Source organism: Trachinotus anak, unplaced genomic scaffold (genome assembly GCF_046630095.1).
Source record: "Trachinotus anak isolate AG129_WGS33_773 ecotype Australia unplaced genomic scaffold, CSIRO_AGI_Tana_v1 ptg000020l, whole genome shotgun sequence".
Lineage (NCBI taxonomy): Eukaryota > Metazoa > Chordata > Actinopteri > Carangiformes > Carangidae > Trachinotus > Trachinotus anak.
In genome coordinates, this window is record NW_027273871.1 from 4,221,923 (window position 1) to 4,241,297 (window position 19,375).

A 19,375-nucleotide genomic window follows, 5' to 3' on the forward strand; every position below is an offset into this window, starting at 1 on the left:
TGTTACCGACCCTGAGAGAGGCAAAAAAAGGAAACCACTTCAGTGAATAGACAAACTGCTTGTTTCCACTGAGAAGACAGCTTGGTCTTTGCAGTTTACATATTTTCTTCTGTGGGTGAGCACTTTCTGACAGTGATGACCTGACATCCAGATTTTATTCGGAGAAATTCACACAGTGAAACCACAGAGTTGCTCTTATTGAGGATGGGATATGCGTCTCAGTTGGAGCAACTTTGTGATTCAGGCTTGTACATGGACTTTTTGGCTCGCACAGCTTTTACTGGTTTTATTCCATTTTGATGTTTGCAAAGTTTAGAGTTGTGAATGCTCATTGTTTTTTTACTGAGGTTGGCAGTAAAGTTAGTCAGTGAGTTTTCATCCCTCAGGCCTTTTTTTCTTTTAAAAGCAAAATGCAAAAACCCTCTATAAATCATAAATCTCACCTGTGTGTGTGTGTGTGTGTGTGTGTGTGTGTGTGTGTGTGTGTGTGTGTGTGTGTGTGTGTGTGTGTTTGGTCTGTTCTAGTATGGTGTGTTCACCTCTTTCTGATGTGCCAGTGATTCTCAGCAATTACCAAAGACAACTTGTTTTCCATTACACATACCTCAATCATTATGTTTAAGGATAAAACTCACACATCAAGGGAAAATATTTATTCTATCAGATGTGGTGTCCATTGGTGTAGGTAAATATAAGAACCACAGTTGCAGTGGATGCCCCATAGGGGGCAGCTTGAGGTGCAGGAAGAGAAGATGTCACAGTACTTGGACAGATGACACAAATATTTCCTTTACTCCACAGGAACTTTACAGCCTGTGACATAACCTGCAGGCATTGGCTCAGTTTGTTTTATTGAAAGGTCCTGCACCTAAATTTCAACACAAGAAGTTCGTGGCATTTTCCTGGGTACTTGTAGTGGTGTCGATGTGTCGTCCCCTCTGAGCCACGATTTCACTATTTTTTTGTGTTCGTTTTGCGTAAAATTTTAAAATATTTATTTCATGTCAAGGGAATGAAAATTCTTCTACATGCTGCGCTTAATGGTTTTCTGATATAGTGGAAAAAACGCAGAACCAGGACCAGAGGTCTTACCAGTTCTTAGTTCAGGTTATGGGAAGCTCCAAGTTAAAAGGTAATTAACTTCCTGAAGTGGAAAGGAGCTGGCTGGGATTTTTGTTTTATCTGAAGTGTTTCCAAAATGATGTTTCACTATTACAAGAATACAGACTCGAAGGATGAGGCTTCAGCAGTGGCTGAGAGTTAGATTTATGTCAGTATCACACTTTTACGGGCTTGTTTATTTTCTTCTTCTCTCTGTCTTCCTCTGTTCAGTTTTCATGTCTGCAGGCTAAAACTGATACCAGACTATCTCAAGAAATATCAAAACCAAAACAGGAAATATCAGCAGCTTGACATTTCCTGTTGCTCTCTTGTGTTTATAGTGCCAAAGTGTGAGAGTTTGTCTGGATTTCTTTCTCCAGATGCTGGGACAAGTGGGGAGGAGCCCAGCGAGTCTGTGGCCGAGCCTGCTACAGCTGCAGCATGTCCAGCCACAGCCTCGCCCTCCGCTCCCCCCGCCCCCGCCGCTCCCTCCGCTCCCCATCACCCGATGGAAAATCACACAGGTAACTTCACCTCCCATTTCATCTACCTCCTTATCACCGCAGCCCCTGGAATGGCAGCTCCGCTCACAGCTTTACAAGTACTGTGGTGCCGCCCCGGGGCCCACCGCTGACACCCCCACACTCTTTTTAGGGTGCTAAATATGCCGCAGCACGTATGAAACCACCTTTTCTCAGATACTTTATCTTCCACACTCCCACTTCCCCACAACCAAACCTCCCCAGCCCCTTGTAGACACAACCCCAACCTTAAAAAAACCCACCTCCCCAATTCTGACCCACTGTAGCTTTTCTCCTTCCCCCAGTCTTACACATACTGCTGTAGCTCTCATCTGTGAAAGGCACCATGTATCAGCTGCAGTAATTTGCCCCACTGTGGCTCTGTCTCTGGGTCACCTTTGTCATTACATCAGAGAATAAACTGAAAGTAATATCTCTGCTCATTTTGGCAGTTCACTTATTAAAACTGATGCATTGTGCACATTTCCAGATCTTGAGTTACATTGTCCTCTCGTCCTGCTGCTCACAACGATTAGTGTTAGACATCATCTGTTAGAAAGACCAAACTGTTCCTCAAAGATCCTGAACCCCACCTTCACCTAACAGAACTGTCTGTAGGACTCAAACAGCCCCCACCTTTACACCATAGGTGACTAGAATAAGGTTACCAGGAACATTTGAGTAGACTGCTCTCTCTTCCTCCACTTCTCTTGCCTCTTTGATCAAACGAATTTGGTTCAATTTAGAAAATGGTTTGCAGTACATTATTGTAATTCCTGTGTAAAAAAACTGAGACACATTAAAATATGGTTAAAGTGTTTAAAGGCTAAAATCTTATTTAAGAGTTTATTAATGATTAAGTAAAAAAGTTCCTGCAATAACACTGAAAATGTTGAATTGCCAAGAATTAATTAAATGAACTCCAGCAAACTGCTTGCACCAAGCACGTGCTGCTGTGTTATCTATTTAATGTTTTATAATTAATAAATTATTCATTAATTCTACCTTTTTCTCGATGAAGAGATTCGCACGTCTACATGTCTCAGGTGCAGGCGCGTTGGAAAGTGTCACTTCAGTGTCATGATGAAGTTCCAGAGAGACCCAAACATCAAGACGATTAATACATTATGATGCTGAGCAAGAGCAGTGTGCAGGATATTCTTCTTTTCAAGACCAAGTTAATTTTACCTTAAAATTAGGCCATTTTTCTCACATTTGAAAGTAGTGCTATACCAGCGCTGCAGAGAATGAACAGTCTACTCAGTGTGATCTTGGGTGTAGCGTACAATGCTTTCAAGAGGCATTTTGTTTTATTTTATTTGATTGTGCTTTGTTTAAGTTTTCTTTTCTTTCACAAAATGACCACTAAAGGAAAGAAAATAAAGGTAAGTTCAGCAAATGTCACATTCCGTATTATTTGCTGTTACACAGTCTAACAAGCTTTTTAGTGTGAAAAAAAATAGTGGGGACTCATCAGCTCTCATCAGGAGATTAAGTTCAGGTTACATCATCTTTCAGATCTAGATTCACCTTCCAAATAACGATTGTCATAAAGACGTGAATTGTGAATGTCTCTGACCAGCATCTTAATGCAGTCCAAAACTTGCGACTAGAAATAAATACTATTTATTTCTTCATAATGTTTGATTCATGCATTATGTTGCAGTGTGGATGATTATGGCAGAAATTAATATCACAGTAAAGCAGTTGAAGCAAAAATCACATATAAAAATAACAAATTGATATTTAGTGCAATGAACAGCTAATCTTCCATTTTTATGCATTACATCAGAAAAACACTCAACACTATTTAAAAACGTCGACAGCTCATTTTGTTAGTTTTTAATAAGAGGAATCATTCATTTAAACAACCTTTGTGAAATAATAACTCAGTATGATCATACAGTGCTGTCATGATGCAATACACTGAAAGACCATAGATGATAGTTGATGAAATTGTTGCAGCTGTATATTGTAATATACTTATGTATAGTCCCTGTTAGTTTGTCCTTTCTCTGTATAAACAAGTCAACTAATTCTACAAATGTAATAATTACAGCAAAAAACTACTGAGAATGTTTTAGTCAAAGCAGACCTGTTCACTCACACTGACACTTGTGCAGCAAGTTGTTGTTGAGCCATGAGGACATGAACAAATGTTGAAGTAGGATCACAGCTTTGAGTTCTTTTTTGCCCTTCTCATGTTTTTCTTATCTTGCAGCTGAGGCTCTGTCACCCAGTGCGACCCCCCAGAGTATCAGAAGATCCTCTGAAGGTGAGGTGGAAGATATATCATCACACACAACAGATACAAATGATTCAAGTTGGATGCTCTGTGAAATCCAGTGCATGTTGCCTGTGTGTAACATACAAACTTGTTGTAGAGGAAGACTGGAATAAAATGTAACAGCCACAAAACGTTTGATCCAGACATGCAGTGCACATATACATAACTACAGATACCCCAGCTTCAGCCTTGTCTCTATGGGAGCAACCTTTATATGTGTTTGAAATAAAGAATGTTTTTGTAGACTTAAAAATCTAATTTTAGCACTTGCATTTGAAATGATGAATTGCACATAAAAAATGGTTTTCTGTTATCTCTATACACTCCCATATATAACTAAACAACATTTAGTTATGGTAAAACTGATATTATTTGATTTTTCTTCAGGTGCATTGCTGTTCATTTGTAACTTTTAGTCTCATCCACTTCAAGAATTATTTCCAACTTTGTTTTTCTAACATTTTCTTTTTCCTTAAGTCCCTTTGATATGGTCCCTGGTGATTAATACACCACACAGTCAGTTTGTCATTATCAGGTCAGCGTGGGACAGCGGGCATTTGTCAAAATAAAGTTGCCGCCGAGAGGAGTCGTTGTGCTCATAGGTGTGAGGGCTCCCGCTAACTGAGCTGCCCTTGTGTAATAATTCTCTTTTGACGTTCATGGTGTAAATGTTTTTGCCATTTTCATTTGTCGGACTCATTCAGCGGGGAGTCTGGTGGAGGACATTGGTGAAATGATTCTTCAGCTGCGGAGACAAGTGGAGAGCCTCTTCAGCATTAAGTACGGTAAGCTACCTGCAGCGATGGAGCTTTAGCCTCATTCATACGAGGGTGGGAGGTTACTTCAGGCCATATTTATTCATTTTGCAGTAAGACTTTGATCTTCTCCACATGTACACAGCCATTACCAATGTCCAGAGATGAAAAAGTTAAGCTTTTAAAGTCTATTTGAATAATAAAATTGCAACATTCAATTTTTTAAATAATTTAACTCATGAGAATTAGTGTGGTCAGTGTGGGGTGAAATGGAGGGGACAAACTAAAATCAGCTCAATTTTACATGAAGCAGAGGTACCAAGAATTTGTGTTTTCAGAGCAGTTTTGTAGCGTTTTAGATATTGTATGAAGGAGGCAGCTTATCAACAACATCAGACTACTATAAAGCATCTTTTCCACTGGTCAACATACCCACTAACACCCACTAACATCGGGCTTTTGTCAGCAATGGAAAAGGGTACAATGGGTATTCACACCAGGACAAATAGCTCTGCAGTAGACACAGCTATTTATCAGCTCCAGCTCCAATCAGCAGTGATGTAAACACAACACTTAAGTGAACTTGATCATTTTCGCCACCTTTTCCAAGCTGTGACATCTTACAGAGCAGAAATACTGTAAACTGACCTGTCACCTGACCAGCACACTACTATGAAACCAGAAACTCCACAGCTACACTGCCCTTGGGGATGAAAGAATGAGCTGCAGCTCCAAAATAAGTTTTAAAAACACACAATGTGTCTCACACAGAGGCTCCGACACTTAGGAGCACCAACCTGGAGATAAGAGTCATAACTGCTAACAGCTCACTCTTTCTTCTCTGTGTTTGTGTGTGTGTGTGTGTACTCTGCAATGCATGTGATGACATTTCCTCCATTTATCCTAAGGTGTATAACAATGAGCAGTGATGCCCGTGCACAAGTATTAGTAAAGGCAAAATAGTTATGGTTTAGTGCACCTTGGGTCTTATTTTTTAGGTTTTGTCCATTATTTGTTTGGTAACGTCAACATTATAATCACCACAGCAATTGCTAAAATCAGGGAACATGCTGACAACATCAGACAGGGAGAGAAACGAGCAGTCAAACAATCAAACAGGTTATAAACATGGCAACAGATGAGCCAGATTTTTATTAAATTTAAAGGCAAACCTGTTGGTAATAAGTCTCATTGTAATGAGATTGTAATATTGTTCAATGAAAGAGGAACTTTGAAGTCGACTTGTAAACTTGGATGGGTGTTTACCACTGACTGGGGAACTATTTTACGATTCACATTTGCTTTGTCTTCCAAACAAGTTTGGCTGTCCTGCAGGTTTGCACTCAGATAGATTATACTTGGACTCATTCAGTGACGTAAAATCTTCTTCTGTTTCTGCCCTCTCCTCGTCCTCAGCTGACGCTCTGGGACTGCCTGAACCAGCCAAGGTGCCCTACTCCAAGTTCCAGATGTACCCTGAGGATCTGTTCGTCACCGGGCTGCCGGAGGGAATCTCTCTCCGAAGGCCCAACTGTTTTGGAGCAGCCAAACTGCGCAAGATCTTGGCTGCAAGCAGTCAGATCCAGTTTGTTATCAAAAGGTAAGAGCATGTAAAGGAGCTGTTAAAGTTTACTGTGTGTATCATTTCATGTGCACTTTACTCCCTGTATTAACACTTAATCTTCCGTTACATTTGCAGTTAAACAAAGTTTTGTTCAGACAAGAACTGACACTTTAAAGGAGCTATTAGTAAGTTTTGCTATTGCTACATAGCAAGCATTAGCATTAACAGTTATGAGTCTAGAAGAGTTGCTGAGAGTTCGGCATCAAACTTCAATCCTTTACACACCAAGAGCTGCCTGCAGCGGTGGAAAGCAACTCTTATCTCTACCACTTCTTTTCTTCTGAGGTTAGCATGCTAACCAGCTAGCTCCGGCCCATCTCATCACTTTGCAATAGCGACTCACTGTAGCCTCCAGTCTGTCCTGAAGACGTAGCGCTGCTCAGAGGGCGTATTTTAACCTCTTGTCTTGTAAATGCAACAATGGCTGAAACAACAACAATCACCACCACCTGGTCATGGCAAGAAACTACGTTCAGCAGCAGAGAAAACTTACAAATAGCCCCTTTAATGTAGGGATTAATTCACAGCTTAGAAACTTTTGTAATAAACGTTCTGTTTGTTTCCAGGCCTGAGCTGTTAACTGAGCAAGTAAAACAAGAAATGCCTTCTATCCCCGTCTGTGATGCAGGTGTGTCAGTCTTATACTTCTTGTTGGGGACGTTTGGTATGCATCCATAATGTATTTAAATGCAACTGAAAAATAACAGCAAATTGTCAGCAAATACTGTATTATGTATTTTGCCCATTTTATCCGGATAGGAAGACTTTGTTTGAAAGGCTTTTTGTTGAAATTCAGGCTGAGATACATTAAGGTTTTGTTTGGGAAGATTGCACAAAACAACAAAATGCAGGAAGCTGTATTATTCACTAGCCCTGTGCCGTAAATGCCATATTTACCTAAAAGCCCTGTTGACAAAAAAGGGAGCTGCTTTATGCACATCATGGTCATGAATACGTAATTATTTATTCAGTTTCCTAGCCCCATTATTTTGTATACATTAGTCATTTCTAATTTAGATTGTGCAAATTGAGACTGTGACCTGTTTACAAATTGCAGTAGGAAATCTGCTGGAGTGTTTTCCTGCATACCAGAGAGCAGTTTGTGTGTCTGTAACTGCTGCTCTCACAGCTGTTTGCACTGATGTTTAAGTGATAAGAAAAACTCTTGTTGAAGATGGAGAAACTGCGAATTGACTTGACTGTATCTGGACTTCAGTCTTCTTGATCTGTAACGTAACAAGCACATTCTACTGTTACATGCAGTATACAGTGCAAAAGGCTGTAAACCTGCAGCCACTCCACATACTGCAGTAGTTAAAGCTCTGAAGATAAAGTTGTATCTTAGCAGACAATAGGAAGGCTGTATGTAGAAAACTCATAATGCAGGTTTAAGATGCTATTAAAACTGTACAGATCGTTAAGCTCCTTGAGACAAATTTCTGTAATTTTGTTATTTATATAGAAATGGTTGAAATTCTGAGTTCAAATCCAGTTCATAATCTATTTTGAAAACCACCCCTCCAAAGGAAAAAAGAAAGTCCTTGCAGAGATTTTCTGCAGCTATCTCTACCTTTTATTTGTGACAAAGTTCAGCTTGTGAAGCGAGGAGCTCTTAGCGTTTGTTGTGTTCAGTAAATCTTAAGAGACGACAAAAACAAAAGTTTAACCTTTTTAAACGTGTTTTTCCAAAGAGCTGGACACCAAGGACACAGCACCAGCAACAGAGGATACTGCAGCTATATCCAAGAGACCTGGATTCTCGGGTACGTTCAGGTTTCAATTTTCACTTTCAGTCACCACTTTGAAGCTTAGATTTGATACAGTACATCATTTAAACATAAACAGGCTTTGTGCATTGACATTTATAAACACTCACTTTTAAAACTATGAGTGAAAAGGCTGTAAGAAAGTGCATTTATATATTTAAAAGGATGAAATTTCAAGGTGTCTTCTATCCCCTGTCTCCAGAGTGCCTGGAGTCCAAGCTGTCCAGGATCGACCTGGCCAACACACTGAGAGAGCAGGTCCAAGATCTTTTCAACAGGAAGTATGGGGAGGCATTGGGCATCAAGTACCCCGTCCAAGTGCCTTACAAGAGGATTAAGAACAACCCCGACTCGGTCATCATCGAGGGCCTTCCCCCCGGTATCCCCTTCAGGAAGCCTTGCACCTTTGGCTCCCAGAACCTGGAGAGGATCCTGGCAGTCGCTGACAAAATCAGCTTCACCATCACCAGGTGGGAACCCAGGTTTCCCTCTTTCAGCCCCTCTCAGTAACACTAAGAGGTTAACTGAAGAAAAATCATGACTTATAATATGTTGATGTGTGACCCAATTCACAGAATCAAACAGTTTGAAAGCCATTTTATAAAAAGCACACAGTAACAATAGTGGGTAATGCCCAGGTAAGAGAGAAAAAACATTAGACATCAAACTGCTGCCCCGGGTCTAATCACAGTCATCAACAAGTGACAGCTTGAAAGCACTCAGACCATTATCCTTCCCCAAGGCTGCACAACACTCTAAATGGGCTGTGGTTTTAACAACAGGAAATGTTCAGGAGGCTTTAGCACTTCAAATAATGATTCCTCTTATCACTGATCAATCTGTTGATTAGTTTTTCAATTAATCAGTTATTCCACAATATGTCAGGAAAACGTAAAAATGTAAACATCCCTCCACAAGTTCCAAAAGCTGTAAGTGAAATCTTCTCCTGCAGCAGAGAGAAGTAGCAAATACAGGTGTTTGAGAAACTGGAAGCAGAGAATGTTTGGCATTTTTTCTTGATAAATTGCTCCTACAGTTTGTTGTGCACAGTTTTTATTTCGATTAAATGGTAATAGTTTTAGCACTTTTGGAGCCCGATCAGGAAAACAGAGAAAATGGTAAAAAAAAAATGAAAAATGCAGAATCTGGCAATGTTGAGAAATCCTTTTAAAATCCCAGGATCAGCTCCAGTAAAAAAAATCAATGACTCTTCTAACTGTTTTTGAGATATCCTGGTAAATAACCAACCTCTATGGCATTGATGGGGTCTGCAATCATCAGGGCTTATAGCATCCTGTCACAGGCTCTCTGTCTGTTCTCACAGCAGGTAGAATGAGGACAAACATCAGCTCAGAATTACCTTGTTAATCATAAAAACAGATGACAAGAGGCTTAAATATTTGCTGGTGAACGTTTGAAAGCAGCCACCTTGCAGAGATGAATGACTGTATTATTAAACATCATAACTGGAATGTGTCAACTTTTTATATCACTTTTCTTCTTTGCAGACCTTTTCAAGGACTCATTCCAAAACCAGGTAAGAACAGAATTTGTTTTCTCAGAACCAACATTATTGTTAGGTAATATTAATATTAATATATCACTCATTGATTTTATCAGCACCTCGACGAGTCACTTTACTAAAGAAGGCCTACGCCTCCATAAGTGGTGAGTAAAAACATCCAGATTTTTTTTCCTGTTGTCGCTTCATCAGGAGCTTTATTTTGAAATTTGTCATCAGCTGATTCTCTTCACCCGACAGACGATGATGATATCAACCGCATGGGAGAGAAAGTGGTCCTTCGAGAGCAAGTGAAGGAACTGTTTAACAAGAAATATGGTAATTGGATTATTTAGATTAATGTGATAAAGCAACTTGACTTTTTGTTACACTGAATAATTTACACTGAAGTTTTTTTTTAAGACCAGGGGCATTGGGCCTCACTGGTAGGAACAGATTTATCACTGTGGTATATCCTGTAGAGGTGAATTTAAGAGAACTTGTTGCATGGATTACCAGTTTACAGAGTTTCCTTTTATAGTGACATGAGTATTATAGTTGTATTTGCCTCAGTTTTTTTATGCATGTTGCTGTCCAGGTGAACATCCAGTGGAATATAATCTCTCAACCACGTCCGTGACAGTTATGTCACTTTAACCACCTCATGTTTTACTTATCAACAGCTTCTCTGTAGCATAACATTTCTTAGCATGTAACTATATATTCTCGTTTAATTTTGCCTTGATGACTGTGTTGAAAGCCTTAATATTTTTTTCATGTCCCCTACTGACAATATTTGATTTTATTTTATTTTTTAATAAATGAATCTTACCCTTTCAAACAAGCTTGTTTAAATGCACATCACATGTAGTGGGGAAGGCTGTTAGAAATAATAAACACACTTTTTGACTCACTGGGATTGAAACATTGTCTATTTAGATAAAGCAGATTCAGGAATGAAGCAAAAGAGAGGTTTGGGAAAATGATATGAAAATATTCATGTAGAGGCCCAGTGTGCTGCTGCCAGGGTGTAGGGTCTGAGGGATTAAAACATAATCCAACATCAGAAATGAATGTCACTGTATGTTCGCATTAAACAGTAGCATCATTATCCTCCTGCATGTTGTTCTGTACATGGGATTAATAGCTACTGTTAGCATCCTTGAATTATTTAAATGAAAATGAATGCACTCCAGGCTAAATATGTGAGAGGCATACACACAGTAAACAAGGAAAACTAAAAATGCCTTGAATCAGATACCAGATGCACACCTAGTTTTTCAGCACAGCAGCTCACACTGTTGTTAGAATAATTACTTGTATTCAGCTCATTTTTCCTCAGGCAGTTCCACTTGGTCTCCTTTAGTTAAAAGTAAACTTGAACTTTCTTTTTTTTTTTTTTATGTTGAGCAAACAAAAAAAACAACCAGCTTCAAGTCTTTTTGTTCTTCTGTTAGCAGCTCTTTGCAGGTGATCACAAAGCTGAATTTCTGTCTCATTGTGTGTTCAGGTGAGGCTCTGGGCTTAGACCGCTCCGTCATGGTCCCGTACAAGCTAATCCGTGGCAGTCCAGAGTCTGTAGAAGTTAGTGGCCTTCCTGACGACATCCCCTTCCGAAACCCAAACACCTACGACATCGTGTGCCTGGAGAAAATCCTTCAAGCCGCAGATAAAATAATATTCAACATCAAGAGCCAGCTACAGTGAGTGTGGAGACGCCTAAATATTCAGCAGCCTGGTAGCTGTCACCACACTGTACATTTCAGTGGGAATTTAGGTTTCTGCTTCTTGGTAGTTAAGCTCATTACAGTTTATTTATGCTTTGGATTTAAATCCAGCCTCTGAGATGTCAAAGAATAAATCTTCCTCAACAGCAAATGTAAATAATATGAAATCGTGAACAATATTTTGACACTGAAGCAGTTAAGCTATGATGAAAGAATGGAGGCGAAGACTTAAATCATGCAAAATTTCTGCTTTTTTTTTCTCTTTAGTTATAAAATGAGTGGAGTCTGAACAGTGGGCTAATGCAAATCACTCTGTTATTTCTTTTGATTGCATCTCTGAAAACATAAAGTGCTTTGTCACTTATATGACCCAGCCTTCTCTCTCTCACACAGGCCTTTTGCAGAAATCTGTAGCCAGGCTTGTAACACAGGTAGGTGCAGTTTAATGTCCTTGTGTTGGTTGAAGCGGAGCTCTGTGCTGGCACCTGAAGGTGAAACCATCTCCTCCTGTGTCTGCAGTAGGAACAGACGCCTCCACCAACCGACGAAAGCGCAAGAGAGTCCAGGAGAGTAATCGAGTACCTGCCTCCTCTGACCTGGGGATATCAACCAATCAGATTCCAGTGATGGTATGTTTGAATGATTGAAGTAATATGACGCATGATAGGTCAACTCATTATCACTGTCGAGAGAATTGGACTTGGTTTGAACCGGCTACTCGTAAATCCTAAAAATCATAAATCCTTCTCAGTCTTACTTTCTAGTTTCAAACCAGTGATTTAGTCAAATTTAAGAAATGTCTGAGAGAGTAAGAGACATAATTAATGTTTAAATCAGTTGACAGGGAAATATAGGTTTGAATTTGCTATATTCATAAATCAGAGGTTAAGATTTAATTTTTACTGTATTTAAAAGTGAGAGGTGGCTCCTGATTAGTTTGATTTTGTAAAATGTATGTTGTTGAAAACAAGACATTGCAGCTTTAAATGGGTTTTCTTTTTTTTTTTTTTTTTTTTTTTTTTTTAGTAAAAATGGTCAAAATACCAAATATTAAATAAAATTATTATACAGAGGTATTGATACTATTATTTCTTTTAACATGAAAACCACTTTCTGGTTATTGATAAATGACTAAACTCATTTGGAAGAACAGCGCCCTCTAGCTGTAACTGCATGCTGTGAATTTCCTTTCCATTCTGATGTGAGAACTAAAAATGTAAAACACAGCCTAGAAGCAAACAATATTAACCAGTCTGTGTTTTTTTAAAAGTACATTAGAGCATTGTGTTGATTTTTTTAACACACCAGTATCGAACAAAAGCACTGCTTAGGCAGACAGAGGGAGATATACAAATGAAAAAGGTTGCAGAAGTTGCTTCAGGGATCAAAGGAAGAATTGTGATGTATTTACAGGTGAAAGTAAAGATGATTATTACAGTGTCTTTTTCTCTGGACAAATTTAGAGCTGAGTGATAGAATAATTCAGAAAGGTCAGTCATCTTTGTTTACCTTCTCTGATTACATTCCACCTTTGAAGGCTATGGCCAGTTACTGAGCGATTCCTGCATGAGATCCTAGATGGTGTTTTGAAAATGGAGGCAGGGGGCACTGGTCACAGATGAACAACAACATGATGACACATTTTAGCAGCTTTAAGTGAAGAGAACTGTAATTGATGGAGCACCTTGAACAGGTCGCACTGGGCCGTGCCTTGTACATGACCGTTTTATTGTAACCACTAAAACCTGATATTAAAACAGGTTTTGAGGCAAGGTCAACAACCCCTTTGTAGTAATGAAAGCATTTTCTCCACCGTAATGACTGACTTTCGTCTATCATTGTCTCTGTGTGTGTGTCTGCCTGCAGCAGTGGCCCATGTACATGGTGGACTACAGTGGAGTGAATGTGCAGGTTCCCGGAAAAGTCAATTACTGAAGGACAAACCTCGACTGCGGCAAAGGGATAAAAGGAGAAGTTTGTCAAAGTGATATTCATGACTCTTCCACGTGCGACACTAACACTTTGTCAGAGTGCTAAAGCTAAACAATCTCTCCAGACTGAACATAGGGAGCCGAAGGTTTGACTCTGTGAATGACGTTCTGAGGAACGACAGAATGTATGTGGATCAAAATGTTGCAGGGCAAAAGCTTGGCTTGTTTTCTGTCTCCTGCCCTCACACAGCGCCGGCAGGACAGCTATCAGTTTTTGTTTCCTTCTACAGCTGATCATGACAGTAATATTGTTTTTTTTCACAGAGCTGGAGATAAGTCATGTTATTTGCCCTTGCATTTATGACGTGTCCATCCTCTGAGTCATGTTGTTGGATCCAGCATTTGGTTGCAATGTATAACTGACAAAAAAAATGTCTTTGATAGCGATGATCTGGTTCCATAATATTCAGATATTTGTACTTTTTATTTATTATATTTATTGAAATATAACATTATGTGCAGGGATGTAAAATACATTATTCTGTTATACAGCTCCGTGAGGAACTATCACAACACTAACACAGATGCTACTAGTCACTCAGTAACTACAGGTAACCACTGAAATCAAATTAAACCACAGCAGTGAAGTGTCTTAATTAGGTGTTGGGGCGACCACAAGCCATTAGAAATTAAAGGAGACTAAATGGACTCAGAGTTTGACCGAGGGGTCGAACCTCTGCTCACAGCAGCAGGAAGCACCTGCAGTAAAAACAAGACAGACCTTAAGTAAACAGCCTTTTTATGTTAGCACCACATTAACAACATGTAAAATATCTCATTTAAAGTCAGCCTGAATGTATCATGTAAAGGAAAGAATGGTATGTTACTCTGCGATGACTGTCTCTGGACTAACGATATTTAATATGCTGTACCTTAACGCCAATTAGGCCTTTGAAATAAAATGTGTTGCCTTGCACTTTTCATTTTGTTGGAGTTTGATTCTGACGTGTTGGATGTATGATCTGCAAGAGGTCAACCTCAGTCTGTTTGTGTCTATTAAATACGGGAGTCAAGTCATAAAATCATTAAACTGTACAAAATCAGATGTAAGCAGCTCACTTTTTAATCGAGGAGTTCAGTCAATAAGTGGCTCAGTAGAGTAACTCAGATTTATGTCTTAAATCAAGTTTTCAATTGAATTTTTTATTGCGTTTAGATGAATATGAAGATTCTGCTCTGTAACAAAGAGAAACTTAACATTACTATCTGGTAACAGATTTTCCTGATAGCTCTTTTTCTTTGTTATTATGCTTTTCAGTAGAACAGATAACACTTAGACTGTCTTTTAAGATCTTTTTATGTAACACTCAGTTTTACAAGTTGTAATTTCCCTAGAGAGCTATGCAATGACCATGCATTAAGACATCCTTACCATTTCTGTTCGATCAGGCTACACTAATGTTATGCAGTGTACAGTAACAGTGGCAGATTTACCTCTCCAAATTCTAAATCATTATTTCAAACTGGATTTTCTTTTCTTAAAGGATTCGTTATGTTTCTGGTGGGAAACTGTTGATTTTGTCGTCTGAAATCCCAACTGTCGCCAGCTTGCAGACCTCAGCAGCTGTTGATAGCTAATTAAGCGAATGTCAGCTCATTATTGGCTAATTAGCTTACAGACTTGGAAATAGGATTTATTCCATATTTTTGTATTTTCAAACACTATTGTGAGAGTGACTTCACTGTGGGGAGGCGACCTTTTTTACTCTGAGAGCTACTTTGACAAAATAAAAGTGTCTGAGAGAGCTGATGATATTTATTCACATATCAAAACACAGCGTATCAAAACACTCTCAAATCCAAGTCAAATCAGATGAATAAGATCATTTAACAAGTCCTCAAATATCAATATCTAAAACTCACATTTTGTACCAAAAGCATCTGAAACTCACCTCAGTTCATTTTAGTGTGAAAAACCTGAGTCATGATTCAGTCAAACCTCAGGACATGGACACGATAACACTGCGAATAAATCCATAAATCTGCTTCGACATCAGAGAAAAAAGAAGCTCCTCACTCAGAGATCCAGTGGGAGTTTAAAGTAGCTCAATCACTACACTTAATTATCCAAAATGTAAACAAACATAAGCCTCAGCTGAACTCACTGTATCCACGGCAACACATTTCCTGTTTCTCGGAAAAGTTTGGTTAATATCTGTTGTGTTATCCAGAGGAGTTTCTATCACTGCTGATGTACACAAACTTGACAGTTCAATTCATTTGATTTAGTTGCATTTGCAGCAGTTTTACTGAGTGAAGTTGTGTTGCTTAAAGTTTGTACTGTGCATCCAAGGCCACCTGTCGGAGAGCCCTTGGAGCTTATCAAAGTGAAGTTTTGTGTGCACTGTGGAGTTTCCATTTCATTTAGATTATGAAGATAGACGTGTTCATCAGATCGTTATTTTGAGACTTTACTCCATTGGAGCCACGTCTCAGGCTGAGGCAGAGCGAGATCTGACCCGAAATATACGCTGGTGGCAAAAAGGAGCTGAGGGACCTTGTCTTCAGTTCCTGACAAAGAGTTGCAGGCTATGTAACAGAGCCAGCGGTTATATTAAAGTTGAAAGGTAAAATCATCTCAGTAAGAACATGGTTTTTCATTTCCAACGTTAAATTCAGCCCATGGAGTTATAACAGAGAGAGGGAAAAGCAGGAGAAAAGGTACAAAAATAATCTTGGTTAACAATCTGGTTGAAAAGGGCGAGAGCAGATGGATGAAGGCTATTCAAGACAGACTGATCTAATTTGGTGCTGTTCAATAAAATTATAAGACCAGACGTCCGTATAACCCTGGCAAATAACAGGTCTTTGTGGGTGGGTGATTATGCACAAAGGATACAGAAACATAGTGACGTTGAAGGTGCCAGTTACTGTGTATTAACCATAATTAGTCGAGAACATAATGACAAAGATAACAAGATTTTTACAGCTGTATGCAGGTGAAAATGAGAGGAATTATTAATCTAACACGGGACGAGCGTGACCCAAGGTTTATTCATTGGCTCGTGTGATGTAACCATTAGTGGCTGTTGATGAAAAGAAGAAGAGTTGTTATGTTACACAAAGAGAAAAGACACAATTTTCCTCCAAGTTGCAATTAAAGTTAGTCTGAAAGTACATGAGAATTTAACGGTAATAAAATAATGAAGTAATATAACGTGGAGCTTACCCTGTGAGACAGGCCACGCTCCCTAACCTCTGTGGGAGGACGGGAGGAGGCTTTAGAAGAGACTAGAGGAGGCAGCTGATGTTGGGCCGGACACGAGGCGGCTGGTTTTGGCTGCACAGAATCAAGAACTGCTTATCCTAAGCTTATCCTAAGCCTTTGTCTGCCATAACCTCATCCCCTGGCTCCAGTAACTGCACGATTCCCGATGCCTTGTTTAATCCTTGTTAGAGATGAAGCCAGTGAATAATTTTGATGCAAAAGTGATTGAACCACAGGATGAAACTCTGATTAAAGCTTTGAAGGTGGTGGAAGTCTTGTATGTGGAGTAAGTTTTAGAGTGTCTGGGCTTTGACATCTGACCTCTGTGCTGTCAACAATGACCCTCGTGTTTGGGCTGCACTGCTGGAATCGTCCGTCTCACCTGCTCCTGCATCATCCAGATTTGAACTGATCCCAATATAAGGTACAAGTAATTTGACCAAGTGATCACAACACGACTCACTGTAGCAGCGCTCGCTCCAAATGTCTCAGGCAGACACGCAGGCAGAACATGAACGACTCATCAATAGGCTGCAGCTCACGTCTGGGGCTCAGCCTTATGATCTCTTTCTCTACTGTGGCAGCTCCAATCCTCCGTGTCATGGGCCAGTACACTAGCCTGGATGCAGAGGGCTCAACTGAGCTCCAGAAAGATGTGCTTGGAGGAGAATCTTGTCAAATACCTGAAGTCTTCATCAGACACACACCACGTATCCAGTTGAGGTCCAGAGAGGGAAAGACTTGGTGCCAGTTCCTTCAACTCCTGTACGTTTTCCACTGCCTCACCAACTGCACCTAATCAATTAAAAGCGAATATATAACCCTTTTACTTGAATGTCAGTTATCAATATATTTATTTATAAATCAAGTTAAAAAAAATCACTGTAAATACATCTTTCATTTTGCCAGCAAGCAAAGAAGCCAATCAGACATCCCACATTTTAAAGAACCTTAAATGTCAACTGCTACATGAATTTCTTACATCTGTTCCAGGAGTTAAACACCATCACGTGCCAGAATTAAAAAGTGGAAAAGTAACATATTTCATAGTTCATAATTTGACAGAACCCTAGTTTTGCCATTAGCGATGATGCTGAAGTTCTGAGGTTCTGATTCAGCAGTTATGGGGAAAGTGAAGCGAGATTTAATTTACAATACTAATCCACCAATTCTCCCACAGCTGAATGTTGTGGAAGTGTGTTAGACACTCCTAGTTAAAGTCTTCACACTGAAACCCACTCTCAGATTTATGAATTTTATTCTTTTTGTGCGAACACAAAAGAGGCCAATGTCACTAGCCCCAGACCACATGAGACCAGGTGCAGATCAAAAACCACTGAACATAGACGTCTCAGATCTGGTCCAGATTATCCCACAGATACATGACGCTTTTTAAAACACAGTCTGTGTGTGTCTTTTCTTTGTGTTCATAAGAGTGTTATTCATTCTGTAGTCAAATTGTTGACAGGCTCCTTAGTTGGTCATTAAACTGTTGTTGCTGGAATAAAACCTTGTTTATGAATTAATTCAGATCCGTTGGTTCTGAAGTTATGATGCTGTTTGTGCCATTTGACAGTTGACTGCGTGGGTTACTTCCTCTAAACTACTAGGACACGAAAGTCCCAACAACACAATAATAAGTGATGCAAAAAACAGAATCAGTGGCATTTGCACCACAAACAAATGATGAAGTGGTTCAAGAGATATTTATTCTGCAGGAGGAGCAGGGTTCAAGCCCTGCAGCCAGCAAACAGCAAAAGTGCTGAGAAGACACTCACGGCCTCCAATAGTCTTCACCTGCTACACCTTAAAAACCTTGATAACACATTTCCTCAGTTTCCTTCTTCCTACTATTTCAATGAGCACAGTTTTCTGTCCGAGGACACAGCAAGTTGCTGTATTTGTGGTTCTTACTATGTTAATCTCTGGATTGAAGTAGGCTGTGCTCTGTCAGAATGAAGTGATGTTTTTTCAATACTGGGATCAAAATGTCAACAGCTGTGGGGCAGTTTGTTAATGCTGCTACACCACTGTCAAATTTGATCAAACCACACCCGCCCAGACCTGATGAAGCAGATTAGCTGAGTGTTTGGCTCTTACACTCTTATTAAAGACGTTAGAAAGTAAAACATTAGTCATTACCTGCCTCCTCGGTTACCACCTCCAGTTATTTAAGAGTTGCTCCAACTGGCATTTAAACCCTGGTTACCCAGTACTCAACTGGCACTCTAATGCCACGGTTCCCAAAGAGGGGTATTTGTACCACAGGGAGGTACTTAAAGTAGCTTGGATATTAAACGGATATAAAATGTTATATAACCTCATATTTGCATTTAGGAGGAAGTGAAGACACAAACAGGATTACAAATTGGTTCGGGGCTAATCTTTCATTTGCTTATTGTCTCATTAACTAATATACTACCAGCTATGAAAAGCCAACTGCACAAGACACACCTTGAACCAACTGGGTGAAAATGAGTCAGAAAATTAGCAGAGATGTGCTGATAGAGGTAAAGAATGAAATCTGAAATAAAGAATAAAGACATCAAGCCTTCACATTGATAATTCCAAGATAACAGACTCATGGATTCACAGCCTCCATATATCCAGCCCGTCTATCAGAGGAGCTGACCATCTGTGCAGCTGTGGGGATTTGTTGGGCCAAGAAGTTTGGGCCTAATCCTGCCTCTACCCAGGCTGCTGCCTCATCATAAGACTCTAATCGTGATGTGGTTTCCCTAAAATTAAACGATATAAAACCGTAGTATATTTTAGCTTAATTGAGCACATCCAAATATTTTACCTCTTCTACCGATATTCGAATGTTCACATTAATCAACTCTATGATTGTGTTAATGTCCCCTTTACCTCCTCCAGGAGTGAGGACGTGATAA

At 39.6% G+C, this 19,375-nt stretch overlaps 1 protein-coding gene across 2 annotated transcripts in view; it reads left to right on the top strand.

Annotated features, from left to right (window-relative positions):
* gtf2ird1 (GTF2I repeat domain containing 1) overlaps positions 1-14,189 on the top strand; it is a 34,711-nt gene extending 20,522 nt beyond the window's left edge. The window contains exons 14-27 of one of the 2 annotated variants that reach the window (XM_071505831.1): positions 1,482-1,625; positions 3,844-3,897; positions 4,614-4,694; positions 6,081-6,264; positions 6,855-6,916; positions 7,980-8,051; positions 8,257-8,524; positions 9,563-9,591; positions 9,675-9,722; positions 9,817-9,894; positions 11,066-11,258; positions 11,676-11,713; positions 11,802-11,911; positions 13,149-14,189. In XM_071505831.1, the coding sequence (XP_071361932.1) occupies positions 1,482-1,625; positions 3,844-3,897; positions 4,614-4,694; positions 6,081-6,264; positions 6,855-6,916; positions 7,980-8,051; positions 8,257-8,524; positions 9,563-9,591; positions 9,675-9,722; positions 9,817-9,894; positions 11,066-11,258; positions 11,676-11,713; positions 11,802-11,911; positions 13,149-13,217 (1,430 nt within the window). In that variant the 3' untranslated portion in view covers positions 13,218-14,189. Of the gene's footprint in view, positions 1-1,481; positions 1,626-3,843; positions 3,898-4,613; positions 4,695-6,080; positions 6,265-6,854; positions 6,917-7,979; positions 8,052-8,256; positions 8,525-9,562; positions 9,592-9,674; positions 9,723-9,795; positions 9,895-11,065; positions 11,259-11,675; positions 11,714-11,801; positions 11,912-13,148 lie in introns of both variants that reach the window. The other variant, XM_071505830.1, reaches the window with a different exon arrangement.
* Positions 14,190-19,375: the final 5,186 nt, after the last annotated feature.